At 43.3% G+C, this 17,111-nt stretch overlaps 1 protein-coding gene across 2 annotated transcripts in view; it reads right to left on the bottom strand.

The window, feature by feature from the left end:
* The window catches only part of PHACTR1 (phosphatase and actin regulator 1), a 300,846-nt gene that overhangs the window by 115,798 nt on the left and 167,937 nt on the right, over nt 1-17,111 (bottom strand). For both annotated transcript variants that reach the window (XM_055703434.1, XM_055703433.1), the window contains exon 2: nt 11,025-11,189. In XM_055703434.1, the coding sequence (XP_055559409.1) occupies nt 11,025-11,189 (165 nt within the window). The remainder of the gene's footprint in view (nt 1-11,024; nt 11,190-17,111) is intronic.

The raw sequence follows: 17,111 nt of genomic DNA, 5'->3' as shown, positions 1-17,111 counted from the left end.
CAGCTGTCAGCCCCATGCTACTTTTAACTAAGGAATTAATGAAGTGCGTGTGGAGACCATGAGCTCCCTGTAAAACAGGGAGGTGAGGGACTGGTGTTTTCAGACTCCAGCAGTAGCTAGTTGCAAACATAACTCACCTAGTAGCTTCTCTTTTAAAATAGGCAAATGATGCTTTGGTTAAGATGAAAAAGTATGATTCACCACAGCAGAAGGAGCCTGTTTTGATAAACAGAATTGTTTGTGATGGGCTGATTAACTTGGAGAGATGCATATAGAGCTCTGAAGATATAAAGGACCAAGAGTGTTAATCATCAAATTAAAACCCTTCAAAGAGGAACTAAGGTCTGTTCCTTCAAAAATCTAGATGCACACATCCAGCTGCAAAGTATGAGACCAAGATACCCCATTTTTCAGCCCAGAAATGTATACCTGGTATGCCACCAAGAACAAAAGGAATAGCGAGTGACGTTCAGCATCACGGATCTATTCTACCACTGCTCTTGTCTAAAAGCGTGGGACATCCTGTAGATAATGAACAACTCAGACATAGTTAACAACAGACAGTATTACATCTTTGGCCTATACAAATAAATGGAAACTAAAATAAGTTTTTTTTTAAAACTACTCCAATATTCTTTACAGAGACATCATGTGATGGAACTGGAACATTCCTCTAAAAATTTAATTGGTATCAATAATGCAAATTATAAATATTCAGAAAATCTGTAAGTTTCTTCAAAAGAGTGAGTTTAATTTGTAACAAGAACTTGAATTCCCCGCCCCCCCCCCCATGCTTTTAGTTTCCGAGACATTTTTCTATAGTCACGTAGGGTTTTTAATCATCCTTTGTGTTACTGGGATCCAAGATTCTCTCTGACTTGACTTAGTGAGCTGCAGTTCTGAAGAAACCCTACACACATGGACAGACTGACCACATAAAAAGGAGGAGACCTGCTGAAACCACCAGTCAACACCGGGAATGTAATAACGTGCAGGCGCTGTTTGCAACAAGACTGGGATGGGTTAGCAGCAAATTTGGAAGAGAGCACAACAGCTTTCTCTCTTCATTAAACGCTCTAATCACCACCTCTGGCTTCTTATGCACAGTCAGTCCCTTGAACCAGTCCGAGTAACCAGGCGTAGCTCCCACTGACCTGAGCCTCTCCATCCCATCTCTTGTGGCAGCTCAGGTAGTTACCTGACCGACCCTTTCCTGCACACCAGCTCCTGTGGCTGCTTACGTGGGCGCTCAGGAAAAGCAATCTGAGTTAAATAATTCAAGAAGGATCACCAATGCCACATTAAACACTTGTGTGGCCATTTTAATTCAGAAATGAATTCGCCTTAATGAATTACAATAAAAAGGATTTTATGAACTGAATAAACATCCACCCAAGGGTTTATGGTGATATAACTAATCTGTTTCATATTTATGGTTTAAATAATTCAAATTACAATGTATAAAAAAGCTGTAGCATAAAGTAGGTTTAGTCCAAGATTTCTAAGAAACTGTTCTTCATCAAGCTAACTTTGATTCCCAATTCGTAATCTGATTTTTCCTATTAAACCTCTGTACACACGGCAATTCAGTTTCTCTTTCTAGCAACTATTTATTATTCCTCAACATATTAGCCCCAGCAGCTGTGGAAAGAGCTCATGAAGCTAATGGTTTTGTCTGGGTGACTGCCATCCCTGTCTCAAGTCCCCGTGGACCTGGGATTCCCATCCCCGCTGCCAATACCCTATACATCTAGCTGTATGTGCCTTTCTAATGCAGCTGACAGGCACAGAGATAAAGGGCAGCTACTACAATTAGAAAATGCCATGTGATTGGAGTCACTGGGCTCAACGTTCACATCACCATCCCAACCCATTTCCCCATCACACCATGGGTCAGGTGTCAACTGGGTCAGTGGATCAGCAGGGCTCACTGGGGGCATCGCCACGCTGGCCTGGGGGATCGCTGCTTCATTTCCCCACCCTGGGAAACACCCAGCAAGAGCAAAGCGGTATTCTAGGAACAAATCTTCCTCAACAGCGCTTCCCAGTGAAAACATCTAACAAATTTCCCTTTCGGAAACTACCCGGCAGTAGCCTTGGAACGACAGGGAAGGTTTTCCTCTGTCGTTCTGGGAGCCAGGGGACCAGGCTCACCTCTGACCAAAGAGTGGGGGAACCGGCGGAGTCTCTGGACAGATGTCCCCAGCCTGGGCACCTCTGCGGTGCCACCAATGGGCTCTGCCGAGTCTCCAGGTATGCCCCGCACAGCACAGATGATGGGTGACAACTTTGCATGGCGACATTCAATGGCTGTTGCTTTTATGGAATAACAAAAATGACCCAGGGCATGAGTTGCTTAAAAGCAGGATCCTGCAACCAGCCAGCATGCTGCCAGAAAGGACCTGCAGCTTTTTTTTGGGTCACTGGGATAACCTGGCACTACAGCTGCCCACTATCACTCAAGTCTTTGTTCTCATCACAGACCTCATGGCTCTGTGTCGCTGTGAAATGTTGCTGTTTCCTCCCCCATCTTTAAAAAGGGCAGTGAAAACCTGAAGAACAAAAGCCAACAGACTGAGAAGTAGTAATTAATTTCCATGCTTCAAATGCAATCTAAAAATAAAACGCAGCTTCAACGCATGCTGTTGGTAAATGAAAGCCTTCTAAAATAATGTCAGGGCCTGATGAAGAGTGTACGCTCATGAGTCATGGCAACACCAGCTGAGGCTATACAACAATTTTTTTACACAAAAATGAGCTTCTTCCAAACACACCCGTTCTCTCTCCCCACAACCAGATACTCCATTATTGCCAATTCATTGGTAAAACACTTCTTAAAACATCTCCAATGTCATTCTCTAATCCATTTACCATACAGAAGCTCCTGCTATTAACAGCATCTATTTTTCAATCTTCAAAATTGGCTGTAAATTCTCTAATGGATTAATTGTATTATTATATTATTTTAACATGAATGCATTGTTGCTGAATTATGTTGCAGCATTACAGTCTGGGCAGCCTCTATAATCTTCACGGCAGCTGGAAATGTCATTAGCATAAAACCCAAACAGGCTCATTAAACATCCCTTTCCAGTTAGAGGGGACACATTTAAGGGCCTCAGCTGACATGTTCCATTAGAGCTGGCATGGGACTAGAACGCTCCCAAAACGCATTTTTCAGTCCAGCTAAGCAAAGTCCACTTCTTAAACCTTAGAAATGTTCTGCAGCAGATCTCAGGAGGAGATACCAATGCTGCTCTACAGTGGAACACACGCTCCTGGGGGAGGGATTAAATCCCCCATCTTTGAACCAGGAGCTTCCATTTGGCAATTCAAGTATGAAAATATACAAACGCTTTAACTGCCTTCAGTGTACAAATCAGATTTGCAACTTCCAAACACATTTGAATTCTTTGAATCTGCTTAAAATGACACATCTAAACCCACTGATAATTTATAATTCCAGCAATAAAGAAGCCAACATCACCCTCTGCTTTCCCTTGCTATGAAGTGCCTTCTCCCACCATAAGCTTGGGGCTGTTTATCTAATTGTGTGGCTGAAAATGACCACTGGCTTTAAAAAAATCTCTCTGGATCTTTGGTTCCACAGCAGTAAGCAGATACACAGGCTAGTTTTGCTCCCTCTGTGGAAAGGCAAAAGGTCAAATTTTCGACAAGTTGCCTAAAGTTTTGCATGAAATCTGGTTCAACTTCTGGCCAGATTCTCAAAAGACACTAAGAAAACGCTAGTGCAAGAGAGAGAAGAGAAGCCATGGGCAATCTGCATTTAGACCTAGAATATATATTTTTTTTACTTTCAAAATTAAGAATACATCAAGTGTGTAATTTTGGATCAATGTGAAAAATAAAACTGAAAATGCGTTTTAATTTTTTATTCAGTCCTTGAGCTCAAGCAGTGTACTATTTCACCTGACCTAAAATACAAAAGTTTTCCTGTCTGCCACATCACTTTATATTTCAAATTCAAATTTTTAGCTATACTTGTTAATATCCAGTTGAAATTTGAAAGAGAAATGTAAATTCAAATAAAAACTGTTCTGACATTCATCTAGAAAATATGCTTATTTTCTGGAATTTCCTTCAGATAAAAATATTTGCTTCAGTCAAAGTGCATTTGTGAAGAGCCCAAGACCCTGCAAAGTGTCACTTCTCTTCAGAGCACGAGAATTTGTACTTTCCTCAAAAAAACCCATGAAACAGTTAATGAAGAAGCACTTATTAACTCTGAAAAGTGGCTTCGGTGTTGGGTTTTAACAAAATGGGAGCTCCTTTTTGGAAGCCCGGACTAAGTTTTACATCAGAGCTGTTTCTTTCTCTTCTCCCCAAATCTTGGAAAAGATCAGCGATTTTTGGCAACGTGTTGGTGCTCTGTGAGCTGCTCCAGCACAGCAAACCTACCTGGTTGGGACCAGCATCCAGATGGCCTGCTCACTCTCCCACTTTGAAAGGGCTGTTGGGGGTTTTCCAGTCTTAGTAACAGGCTTCATCACAGATAGAACAGGATTTTTAGGGTATTTCAGGCTTCAGGGTAACTTCAGACCCAGCTATGCTGAAGGGGAGACCCTGCTCTCGTGCTCAATGCCAACCCAGAATCACATTTCCAAGTTGTCAGAATAACAGCGTGAAGGAAGAAAAACTGTAATTACCTCCGTTCTCCACTCCTAAACCTAGAGATAGTCTGGCCTCAAAGTATAAGAGGAATTCTAACTGAAATACTAATACCTTCAACATGGGATCACAGTAGTTACTAAATAAAAATCTGGAGAACAGAACGGGATCATCAAGTGCTTTGAAACACAGTTGTTATCCTCGTTAGCCAACGACCCAAACAAAACCACTGCTTTCAAAGTACAGGCTAAACCTAGGACCTTTGTGGGCAGATTTCAATAACCTGGTAGGCACTTGGAGAAAACACCCCCAACCTCTCCATCCCAGACCACCTCCCCAGAAGCAGAGGCAGAGGCAAGGGCAGGAACGTTTGCAGGTTGTGCTTCTTTGCCTCCCCAGGCAAAGGTCTTGCCCAAATAATTTTTTTTTTTTTTTTTGGCACAACTGCTTTAACAGCCTGAGAGTTTTACATAAGAAAACACAAGAGGCCATCCCTGGTAAACCAGAAGGGAGTAGGAAGGTTGAAGAGCAGCACTGGCAACATGTTACTGAATTTCTACTGAATGGAATACTCTGGAAAGCAAAGTTCAAAATATTTACCTACTGCAGTTAGAAATAATGGGCAGTAGGAATAAAATGATCTGGACAGGGTTTATGCAGTTCCTCTAATTGCACAGATTTGCCACATTTTGTTTTCTTCTTGTTATTCATCAGAAACATTGAAAGTCCTTGCCTCTAAGTGTTGCCAAATTTAAACAAATCCCTCTGCTGACTGGGAGACTTAACTTATATAAACACATTGACATATGAAGTTTTTATAGAGCACATTTTTAAAAATTCCAGTTAGAAAAAACAAAGCACCAAGGCTTAGCATGGAAAAGAATAGCATCTGAGCATACACTGAGTGGCTGTTTCAACGCAGATTCTGGGAGTGGGGCAGCTAAAGGTTGCACGAGTGGATTTTGGTTTGGTACGCTTGATTTTCTTTAAATGGCCTGGACGAGAGTGAAAGTAAACGCATGTACACCTTCCCTAAAATGCAAACCCAGATGCTCCCTGTCGTGGCACTGTCTACACAACTGGGCTTCCCTACCCAGCGTGCAGACCTCATCTATTCCAGTTTAATAACTGCTAACAAGAGAAGACTGCTGTCATCTGTAGAGACAACTGTTAAGAGTCCTATGTGTCCTAGGCAGCAGGTCAACCCACAAACCTGCTCTGAAAGTCCTGGTCCCTCAGCCCAGCCTTTCCCTACCCAGCTGGTGATGCCCGACTCTGCAATTTATCTCTTGGCTCTTCTGTTATCCCGGTCTGCTTTGTTCAGCCCCAGTCTTCATCCCTGCAGGCTCCCCAGTCCTACACCTTGAGACGGGTTCCTGAACACCAACTTCTACATTTTTACACTAAGCAAACAAAGCTTTAAACGAAGCAGGAGTGAGTCTTCCCTCTTCTCAAGAGGGCACCCCAAGCACAAGGCTAGGGAGTCCCTGTCACAGCTGTCTTTGGCCACAGAAGAGGACACGGCTCGCTGGCTCATCCACAGGTTTTGGGGCCAGGAGCTGTGGCACCCAGAGGGCTGACCCATCCTCACTGCCCAGTGAAGAAGTTGTAAGTATTTCTAGGAGTGGGATCTGGGACGTGAATGAAGGGAGGTTTCAAAGTACCTAGGAGGAAAGGCTGAGTCTGACAGTTTGCCTTTTCTCTCTTTAGTATTACTGTCTCAGAAAACTGCCTGCTTGGCCACAGGCTGCTGTGGAGCTTCCTTCTGACATGGGACCTTCTCTGCTCGCTCTACAGGGTGCCCATGTCCCCCACCCACATGATACTGAATCCCTTGCCTCTCCTCCTTACAGCTGAGCTTTCTCCACACCCCTCAACTTCTCCTCACCATCTCCTGCTTTCCTCTTCTCAACCCAACCAGTTTCCTCTAAGTACAAATTACATGTTTCCCCCTCCCCTCTGCCCGAGCACTGCAACTCATGGAGGCAAGGACGGGGGAAGAGGCACACACCAGTTCTATAAAATGAAGGCCACCAGAAATGTGAAATGGCAAAACAAGACATTTTTCCCTATTCAGACTCCTGCAAGCAGCCAAAATGCTATTTTTTTTTTTCTGAAAGGTAGTGAGCAGTTGGCTCTTGATGAATACAGCGATTGAAAACTTGAATAATATTTCAAGTAAGCCCAGAACCTATCTTCCCTCTGGCTTCTTTATTTCAGAAGCACTTCACTCTTCAAAACATCACCAGGAAAGGACATTTCCCCAGCACGTGTACAGCACTGCAATAAAACAGCAGCACACCCAGGAACTGTTTTCAAACTCCCATCAAGGCGAGCAGAACAAGATCAAGGTATTAAAAACAATAACAAAGGTCTGGCTGAGGAGACGCTCAGCTTTCTCTCCTGCTATCTGCTTTGTTGATTCCCAGAGAGCCTGGGGTGGCTTTGAAAACCTTGTTCAGCCTCCTGGAGGCATCCCAGTTGCATCCAGCCAAGGACATGTGCTTGGGCAAAGAAAATTCACAGTTCCTTCCTGGCTTCTTCTGCCACGAGCGAGACTGCTCCTTATCAGTTATAAGAAACTGTCCCATCAACTGATATAATCTTGCTATTTTGAAGTTTGCCTGTGCTCCCAAAGCTAGAGTTGTCAGTTTTATCATACTGCTCATTGCTGTGAGGAGCTCTCAGCCCTCCACGGTAATAAAGGTTTCCACACTTTTTGTGCAAGATGAAATTTTAGGGGAGTCAAAAAGAACACTTCATACTTCTGACTATAGCATGAGCCTGGCTGAGTTTAATTTCTTTGTCTAATTCCCTGTATATAAAACTTCACTATCAGGAGCATTTGTATTGTACTGTGGGAGTTTTAGCATCCATCAAAGAATTTTCATTAGGACCTTCTGCGGTAAAATGAATTGCAATCCTGACGCTGAAAACCACTCTGTGCTGGGGGGAGCTTCACTTCTGTCCAAGAGGAGGATTAGTGTGAGAATTAACTTGCTTCTGGCCCTGCTGCAGTGCTCTGGCTCCCCTCACACAGTATAATCTCCCTTCCCATTTGCTCTGAGATTGAGTGTGTCCATAGATGGAGCCCATCTGTCACTCATGGTGCACGTCCTCAACAACCTCCTTAATATTCCACCTTCCAGCAGATGAGGTCACTCGAATGAAACCCCAGATGTGGGCTCACCTGGCGCTTACCATCTGCAACAACAGACCACCCCATGGCATGATCTTTTCTACCTGCTCTGGCTGCTCTACAAAATACCTAATGATGATGCTCACAGACAGACCAGCTGCAAGGTAAAGGCGTTAAACACCTGCATCAAAACCCACGACTTTCACCTTCAAGACTAAGTCAGCCCCAAGGCAATGTCAGATTTTGGACCTTTCTGCATAGTCGCTACAGACCCAATGTACCCTATAAACACACAGGGTATATGAAACACGCATCCTCCCAACGTTCTGCTTGCTGGTGACAATGCAATAATGAAGATGGAGGATGGGGGACTTGTTAGGCTCAGACATCACGATGTGAGTATTGATGTGCTGAAAGGAACCCTATATAATAAGCATAACATTAAGGTCCTCCATCAATCAAATTACGGATTCTCTATCTCATCTTATGCAATTATCAGGTGTCAGAAAATAACTTTTCCTAGTATCTAAACTTTGCCCACTGCACTGTATTTTAAAGCATTCATCTCTGAAAAAATAATCAGAGCTTTTAGTCTGATAAAGATATGGATACAAAATGCTAGCCCTTGGCAATCTCAAGAAAAAGGCAACCTTTCGATGTTAAATATCAGCCTGACTGACTCTTTCTTCTAGTCCTCTCCCAGAAAAAACTCCCATTAATTTAAAAGGAAGTTTCAACAGATAAGGTCATGTGTTTCGACCCTTACCACTTTTGACATTCAAAAATAATGGAATCTATTGTTGCAGCAAAAAAGAGCCCAATAAAATACTTGTATTAGTATTTATTTTTTGATAATTACTGATGTTCTATGCAGGTGGGAAACCTTGGGTGCATGCCTGTAGGACACTAATGGGAAAATTTTTTTCCAGGCGTCACATTTATCAGTGCACTAGAAGAAAATAAGCCTGTATTACAAAGTTTCATGCTGGCTCTCATTATGCCATGTCGCAAGCTTGTCCTTTGATTTATTATAAAAATTAAACATATTTTCTCAGTGAGATCAGAAGTATTAGATGAGAGGTCATGGAAATGTTGGCAGAAAAATGCTAGTTTTCTGTGTGTAAAATCTTTTCTATTACACATCCTAGGTTCAACCAATGCTGTTGAATTGCCAAGGGGAGTCTGGTAGGATCCTGGTGGATTCCCAGTTCCCCAGGGTTGAGGATGATGATCGGTTGGGTCCTCAGCTCTCATACAGTCCAGAAGTAAATCCCTCCCCCCCACCTCCTGCAGGGTGCTCAGCAAATATGACATCCTTGTCAATTTTGCTGCAGTTAGTAGCAGGGGAGCTGACAGGAATACCAATTTTGTACAGCAGCTGCAGGATACTGTTAGCTTACTAGAAATGAATTTTTTTTTAAAAAGAAAGGTTTTGGATTCAACTGAGATCAAACCCAGTACTGCAATCGGCAAACATTCCTGCAACCTGGAGACCCAGCTTTTAAATTGGTTTTTCAGACACTGAAGTCCCTCTTACCAGGGGAGGAGATGTGCTGGCATGTCTGGTAAAGCTTCCTATTTCTCTGAGAAGGGGAAATACATGTCTTTACTCTGGTTTCAAACACTGTCTACTTTCCAAATGTTTTGGTAAATGAGGCAAATCAATGTAACGCTTCTTGTAATCCCCTGAGCAGACTATGTAGGTGTATTTAAGCCAGCTTCAAACTCATCAGTCTAACCACAGCCAGTATGCAGCTCAGCCCGACCTGCTAGAGACTGGATAAACCATACAGATACATACTAGGTGGGCTGGCAACTCATAGTACCTCCTAAACTGCCATGGTTATCCTCCTAGTTGTAACCAACTAACCCAGCATGCTGGAATTAGCTTCAAAGTAGTTGTCACCACAGCATCCATGCATCTCTAAGAGCCACACAGTTTTCATAGAAATCCTGCTACACTGCACTATGGTTAGTGCCATAGCCTTTTTTTTTTTTTTTTTTTTTTTTTTTCAGAAACGTGCCATTTTTGGTGACAATAGCTTCTCAGCCGCCAAGTCAAAAAATATGATCATCACTCAGAGTAATACAGCCATCTATTCCAATTCATTAGCATTTGCCTGACAAATTAAGAGACCAGCTTAAACAACACGCAGTAAAAAGCACCTTCAGGTATGAACCCTGAAACCCCTTTTTCTGCATTTAACCTCACGCAAGAATTCACACTTAGCTAAATGAGACTTCTTGTGCAATTATGGACCATTTTCAGGAGTACAGGCTTCTAGGTGCCAGAAGGTACAGTCAAGTCCTGCCTGAAAGCTTCCACTGTGCAATAAACAGGTCACAGAGCAACTGGGCTGTTATTCAAGCCTCTTCTGGCACTTTGAGGAGCAAGATCCTCACTGCTTTCTTTCTAGTTCTAGTGAGAACAATAAGAAATCAGAAGACAATTCTTTTCTCACAGACAGTCCAGGCTCAAGACTTGCAAAACCACATGTAGTAATTATTAGTCATCATGGAAGAACAAAGAAAAGAAACCTTCTAAACAGATCACAAAGCCTGAAAACAAACATGCCAGGTACAAACTTGCACCATGTGCATCAGTGCCTGGATCTGGGATCCTTGCTCAGACCACTTTACAATATAAAACTAAGTTTTTGCAGTTTTTACTTATTTTTTAATTAAGAAGAGCCTTAAACCAGAACTGTTAGAAAGCGATGGCAGAAGGAGGGGTGTGGTAGAAGGAGAGATTTGTTTTTCTCAGAAAACGAGTGACACATCTTTCCTGCCCAACGGAACAAATAATTTATGGTTACGCAAGTTACTCAACACAATGTCAACTCCTTTGTCATGTGTTTTTCTCGCTCCTCTGTTAGCACTTACAGGGGTTTGAATGTGGCTAAATCCTCCACGAGTGCTGTCCTTTCATACTGCCGTTTCCTTTAGCCATAATCTGCTAAATCACTGTAATAAGATTTCTTCTGGGTTACCCTCCAGCTCTAGCTGCAGAAGCTGAATATACAGCTTCAGTGAGCTGCTGCTTTAATTGTAGCGCACCCAACATGTTGTTCTGGGGTTTTTTTTAATAAGAAAAAGCTGGTAATAAAGCTAAACATCTCTTTGAATCTCAGCAACCTCTCCAAGCCAAGCTTCAACAACCTTAAAGACATGTATAAATTGGGGCTGCATTACAAGTTTTTAGCCTGCTTGAGCAAACAGTTCCAGATAAACAAACCAATCCAACTGTGACTCTTACCTGCTGAAGTGTGCTTAAATTTTTCACTCTTCTTCTTCCTCCATTTCCATGGCTTAAAAAGCCTTCCAAGAGTGGCAAATTTGCTTCTTCTTCTGATTGGAGGCGTGTGAGTCCCAGGTACTAGAGAATCTGAACGCATTGCAGCCAGTCTTTCCACTTCCTCAGCTGTAGTTCAACAAGGAGAAAAAAAAAAGAAAAAAAGAGGGGGGGGGGGAGAAGTGAAATAAATGCTTTAATAAATTACCAGAGAACCACACAGATGGTCAAAATTTTCCATGGTTACAGCAAAGAGTAAAAAAGGGGGAAAACTGTAGTCCTCATTATTTTGATGCTATTTTCTTTCCTTTCTGTGGAATCCATAATCTACTGTAAAGACCAGTATTAACAATCAGATTCAACAGGAATGTGGACTACTACAATAGCAAAGCTATAATCTTTAACAAATTGTTCTGCATCACTCTAGACAGGTGGCAGCCCATCCGCCAGCCCTTCCTGGGGAACTGCGATGGAGACTGGAGAACAGAAAGCTCCAAAAAAATGATGCAATACTGCTTAAAAGAAACACTGCAAGTCTTTTTTATTTTTTTTTTCCGCCCAATGGAAAGAGACATTTCCATGAACTAGAATTTATCAAGAGCAAGAACTCTGATAAATAATAACCCTCTGGTATCATTACAGTGTCCATTAAAACTGCCTGGGTTACAAAAGGGGCTGCATTAGGAACTCTCTAGTGACAGGGTGCTAAAAATGCATAGATTCATAGAATCGTTTAGGCTGGAAAAGACCTTTTAGATCATCGACTCCAACCATTAACCCAGCACTGCCAAGTCCACCCACAAACCATGTCCCTAAGTGCCACATGTACACATCTTTTAAATACCTCCCCATCAGCCTGTTCCAGAGCTTGACAGCCCTTTTGGTGAAGGAATTTTTCCTAATATCCAATCTAAACCTCCCCTGGCACAACTTGAGGCCATTTTCTCTTGTCCTGTCGTTTGTTACTTCAGAGAGGAGACGCATCCCCCCCCCCCCTCCCCCAGCCTACATCCCCCCATCAGGCAGCTGTAGGGAGCCATCAGGGCCCCCCTTGAGCCCCCTCATCTCCAGGCTCAACACCCCCAGCATCCCCCCACCAGCCTTGTGCCCCAGCCCCCTGCCCGGCTCTGGACATGCTCCAGCACCTCAACATCCCTCTTGCAGTGGGGGGCTCAAGTCTAGTCCTGTTTTTCTGCTGGCTCATTCCCCTCCAATTCTTATACTTGGCTTTTAACACAGGGATTTTGGGAATTTTAACAGAGTCCACACTTAGGGCTGAGTTCCTTGGGGGGGATGGTTATGGGTTTTCACTGAGCTTCTGTTGTGAAAAAAATCAGTTTTCTGCAACTTTTACACTATGATGCATCATGATAGTCTCAATACCTACAAAAAAATCTGAAGAATTTAGACTACCCTTCCTCCCCAATGACGGCAAGAGAATTCTGGGGGCAGCCACTTGGCACAGTTACATTGCAAGGTCCCCCCCTCGCATTTTCTGGGAAAATGTATGCTGATAGTTTTGAGAAATTACATCCCTGTGATTAGAGACAGAGGAAAGCCAGGACCACGAAGGAAAACACCAACAGGGGGAGGGTACCAGTAGCCCAGGACAAAGGGTCTCTCCATGCTACAGCTGCCAGGGCTGCAATAAGCTCTCCCAACCCTGGGCTGAAGCATGCACTCTCTCTCCCTAAAAAAAAGCATCTGCGTAACTCAGTCAGCATACAGGAGCAGGGGTTGTGTCCCCTTTTTTTTTTTTTTTTAAGGTTGTAGGTGTTTGGTTTTGGTTTGTCTTTTTCTTTTTTTTTAAGGGGTACCGTTTCCCAGACTTGCGTTGTAATGCGACGCTGCCAGTAAAACTGATTTGAGCGGTTTGCACACACACCGTCTGGATTCATAACGACAGGACACAGATCGCCACCTCTCCTGCTCTGGACACAGCAGCCCCATGTTTCTATTTCACCTCTAGTATATTAAGTATTAACCTCAGCCATCAGCATGGGCTCAGGAACCTTAGCAAGAACATTGCTCTGAAGGGATGAGCACATCCACTCCACGCTGACAGAATATCCAGAGATTTTGGCTGGCAAATTCTTACGTGTCTCAATGGAAATTTTTCCAAGGCTGTAAGTGTGCCAAACATAAGTCAGTTTTCATGGGAACAGCCAGAAACGCGCTTCTAACACAAAGGAGGTTTATTATCAGAACTCCAAAATGAAATACTATTTGAGCCCTTCAGGTTTCTTGCAAGAAGGTTGGTTATTTTGTTATTGCGGGGTTTTTTTGTTCATTTTGAACATTGGCAACCCAATCCCAATCCTTTTTCCTGTAAAATATCCCTGCCAGACACAGTTCCCTGTAACTGTCTGGGGGGAAAAAAGGTAGCCAGCAAGATACAGAGCGCCCAACTGTTTCAGTGGAAATGGTTAAAAACACTTATTCTTTGGGGTAACAGAAAGACAGACATTCCTGAGAACATCATCTTTCCATTTAAAGCAAAGGAAAAAAAAGGTAATCCGGCCAAAGCCTTTCATTCTGTTCCAGCTCTTTGTGCCCAAGTGCCTCGAGAAATGCTTTCTTACCCAGAGAAGCCATCACAAGGCTCTGCCCTGTACAGGGGCTGGGACATGCTGCATCCAGGCTGGAAACTGCTTGGTTATGCTGAACAAACCAGGAGGGTAAAAAGAAGAGGAAATCAGAAATTTCCGTGTACTTTCTGATTTCACCAGAACCTGCTGGGCTTTGAAGACCAGCACAGGGTACAGACCACCTCCCTCTAGATGCAGATCCAAAAGGATCATGCCTTTTCCCCTTCCTGTATTTTATTTTATTTTTTAAGGATGCTTCTAGTTAAAGCACATAAGATCACACTGTGTTCCACTGCTGTGATTTTTTAGAAATGGTGCTAAAAGTAATGGGCTGGTATTGCCTTTGCTGCCTTACTCGGCGGATACAAGGCGTAGAAGCGGCCCATTGAGCAAACTGGGAATGACACACCACAGCTGCTGGATTAGGCTTCCTGCTGCACAAACCCACAGCTGAAACGTAATGAAATTCCTCTTGCTGCTCACCCTGTCTCCTTTTCCCCATCACTGAGCCACCGTTTCTGCTACCCAGGTGCCTCAGTTACTAAATCTGAGTTGCAACAACTCTCTGAGAGCTGGTACCGCTCTCAGCTGGTACTGCTGAGGCCATTCCCTGGAGAACTGACATCCCTTAAAGATTCTCTCCTTTCATAACATACGTCCCCTCTGTCCCACACCAGCTGTGCTCTCACTGCCCCTGGGAAGCTTTTCCCATTCAGGGTAAACAAGTATGGATTCACAGTCAGGCAAAACCAACACTGGAGTCAAAAGGAATTTACCCAAAGGGCGGGTTCATCATTTAAAGCCAAACACAGTGTCAAAACTGTTTCCATATTTTCACTGCTCTTCCCTGAATTTCAGTATCATCTCTCACTTGCATCTGTGCCCCAGGAGTCCTGCTGTGCTCTCCATCAGCCATGAATGTGGCCCTTCTCCTTCATCCTCTCCAAACACACACAGCTCCGAGCTAATGCAAGTAACAGCTCTTTTTCCCTCTCGCTTCTATTTCTCGGAAGGACCACCTCATTTTTTTTCATGACAAATACTCTCAAGAGCACTGCTAATTCAAAGCATAATAATCACTGGCTAGGAATGAAGCACATTAGCATAAAGCCATGACAGTTTTAATACAACGAGAATAAAAGCAGACCACAATGCGAGAAGTAAACGCCAGATTTCTGCGCTCTTCTTTGCTGCAGCATCTTTTGCTGGAGCTGGCCGTGTTTCTCTGCCTTTTTGACTCCTAATGACTATCGACTGGCTGTGGGCTGTGACACCCACTGCTGACAGCAGGCTCCGTAGGCTGCTTTCGCATGCTTGCTGTTCCCAAAAAAGGTGGTACTTGCACGAATGGAAACCAACCCAGGCCTTGCGCTTTTTTTTTTTTTTTAATTATTATTTATTTTTGGCCTTTAAAGAGGCAAGCGATCCCAGCAGTCCCCAGCTTGATCAGTCTGCTGAACTGGGACAGGGAACTGCCACGTGCATTGGTGCCTGTAGTGACATTGCTGAGGTCTCATCCTGAGGACGGTGCTGCAAATGTGATGTTTAAAGGTCGCAGTTGCTGCTGATAGTCGGTGCTTCTCAGAACTTACTCTGACTTTTTTTCCAAGACCTGAGAGATCTTGCCAAGACAGATTGGTGCTGGGACCTGCACTTAGGGCAAGAGGGTGATGCACTCCCCTCCCACTTTCTTCTGTCCGAGCTGTCATCCCAGAATAACAACTGGGAAACTAAACCTGAGAGCTTTTCGTGGGCTGTTTGGCTGTGAGAGAGCTCTCAAGATTTTACTGTAGTCCCTAAGACATCTGAAGTTCATATAAACTGAAGCACTTAAGCCAGACTTGTGGCTTTAATGAGGAAAAAGCACCACAAATACAATTATTTTGCATCTAAGTAACGTAAAAGAAATTTTACAAACGTGATTGAAATATGCTACAAAGACTTCAAACACTAGAAGGTCTAAAAGTTAATTTCTTCTCTCACAACCCACTCCCATTTATGTTTTGTTTTTTGGTTTGTTTTGTTTGTTTTTTTTTTTTTTTTTCATTTTGAAGCTAATCCTGCATTTGAGGGCATTTTTGGTCGAAATCTCTTTGAAGTTTGTGGGCTGTAATGTACTGCATGGACACCAGACCTGAACAAAATTGACAAGCTGAGGAAGCGCAGTTCGAAAAGCAGTTCTTCAAAACAGTTGATGTACCAGTCCAAGAAAAAAGGGGCCAGGCCATCTCGGACCTGCCGTGTTTGTGCTGATCAGCTCCACACATCCTGACTTAGGTGCTGATTTCCCAAAGGTCCACTAAGAGATGACAATAGGGGTCACCTGCTTTTTGGATTTCAGCAGTGTAGCAGGCAGATCAAAGGCTCTCCCCAAGACCACAAAACTTAGGAAGTTTTCCTGGAGAACGACGACCAGTTTTGTCATTCCCATGCCTGTCTGGGAATCACAGCATCTATTAATGTTGCTGATACATAATACACCCAGCTTCCACTCTAGACAAAACCACCACATCCAGGTACACAGCAATTTCACTGCTGAAGGCTGAATCCCACCCATCCCATCCATGATCTTTACCACGACCTTCCTCACCCGTAACCGCACTGGGTTTTCTCTCAGACCATTTCTTAACACCCCACACTCATAATCAGACACGGGCAGTTTACTTCGCAAAGTTAGATCTAAGCCTTCCTCGGAAACAGCAATGGCTACATCCTGCTTTCTGTGTATTTGCACAAATCTGTACTAACAAGCTGAAAATTACCTTGGCCCTAAGGATGCAATTAACTAAATGTGCTATTTTATTTAATGACAATAATTTTATACAAATTAAAAAAAACCCCAACATAATACTCCTTATTCCCAATCCATGTCTAACCAGTCTTTATTCTGCAGATTGGTTTCCAACAAACTCCTGTTGCAAGGTTTCTTTTGAACTCTGCGCCCCAAATATCCTTCACTTCAGACTGCACAGACCTTATTCTATGAACTTGGTTCAATGCAAGATGTAGATGCATCATGCATCTTTTTGAAATGACAGGAAACCTGACCGACTTACTAGCTGAGCACTCATGTCTTCTCTTTACCTGCATGGGAACACTTTCAATTAAAAAAACACATTGTTTTTCTTTCAGGAAAACGGTTCATTTTCCGCTTTTCTATTATCATCTGTTCAGTTATTTCCCTTTAATTTCCCTTTGCACCTGGAATTAATTTTCATCAGCCCTGCCTTTACTATTTGAATTGCCCATTTAAACTTTTCCCAACTTCTCAAAGGTCTGTTTTCCAATGAAAGACAAGGCATGGCATGCAGCAGTCTAAACGCAGTCTTGCCAAACGAGGATGATTACCTCTTCGGTTGACAACAGCTCCCGCTGGATGTACGCATTTGCAACGGCACTGACTGGGTTGGCGTAGTGGGTTTATGAGCCATGAAGAGGCTGTCAGTAGCCCTGCTTTGCATGC

This window comes from Falco cherrug, chromosome 3 (assembly GCF_023634085.1).
Source record: "Falco cherrug isolate bFalChe1 chromosome 3, bFalChe1.pri, whole genome shotgun sequence".
Classification (NCBI taxonomy): Eukaryota; Metazoa; Chordata; class Aves; order Falconiformes; family Falconidae; genus Falco; species Falco cherrug.
Note: the sequence above shows the minus strand (reverse complement) of the source record. Positions and strands in the feature narration are given on the sequence as shown.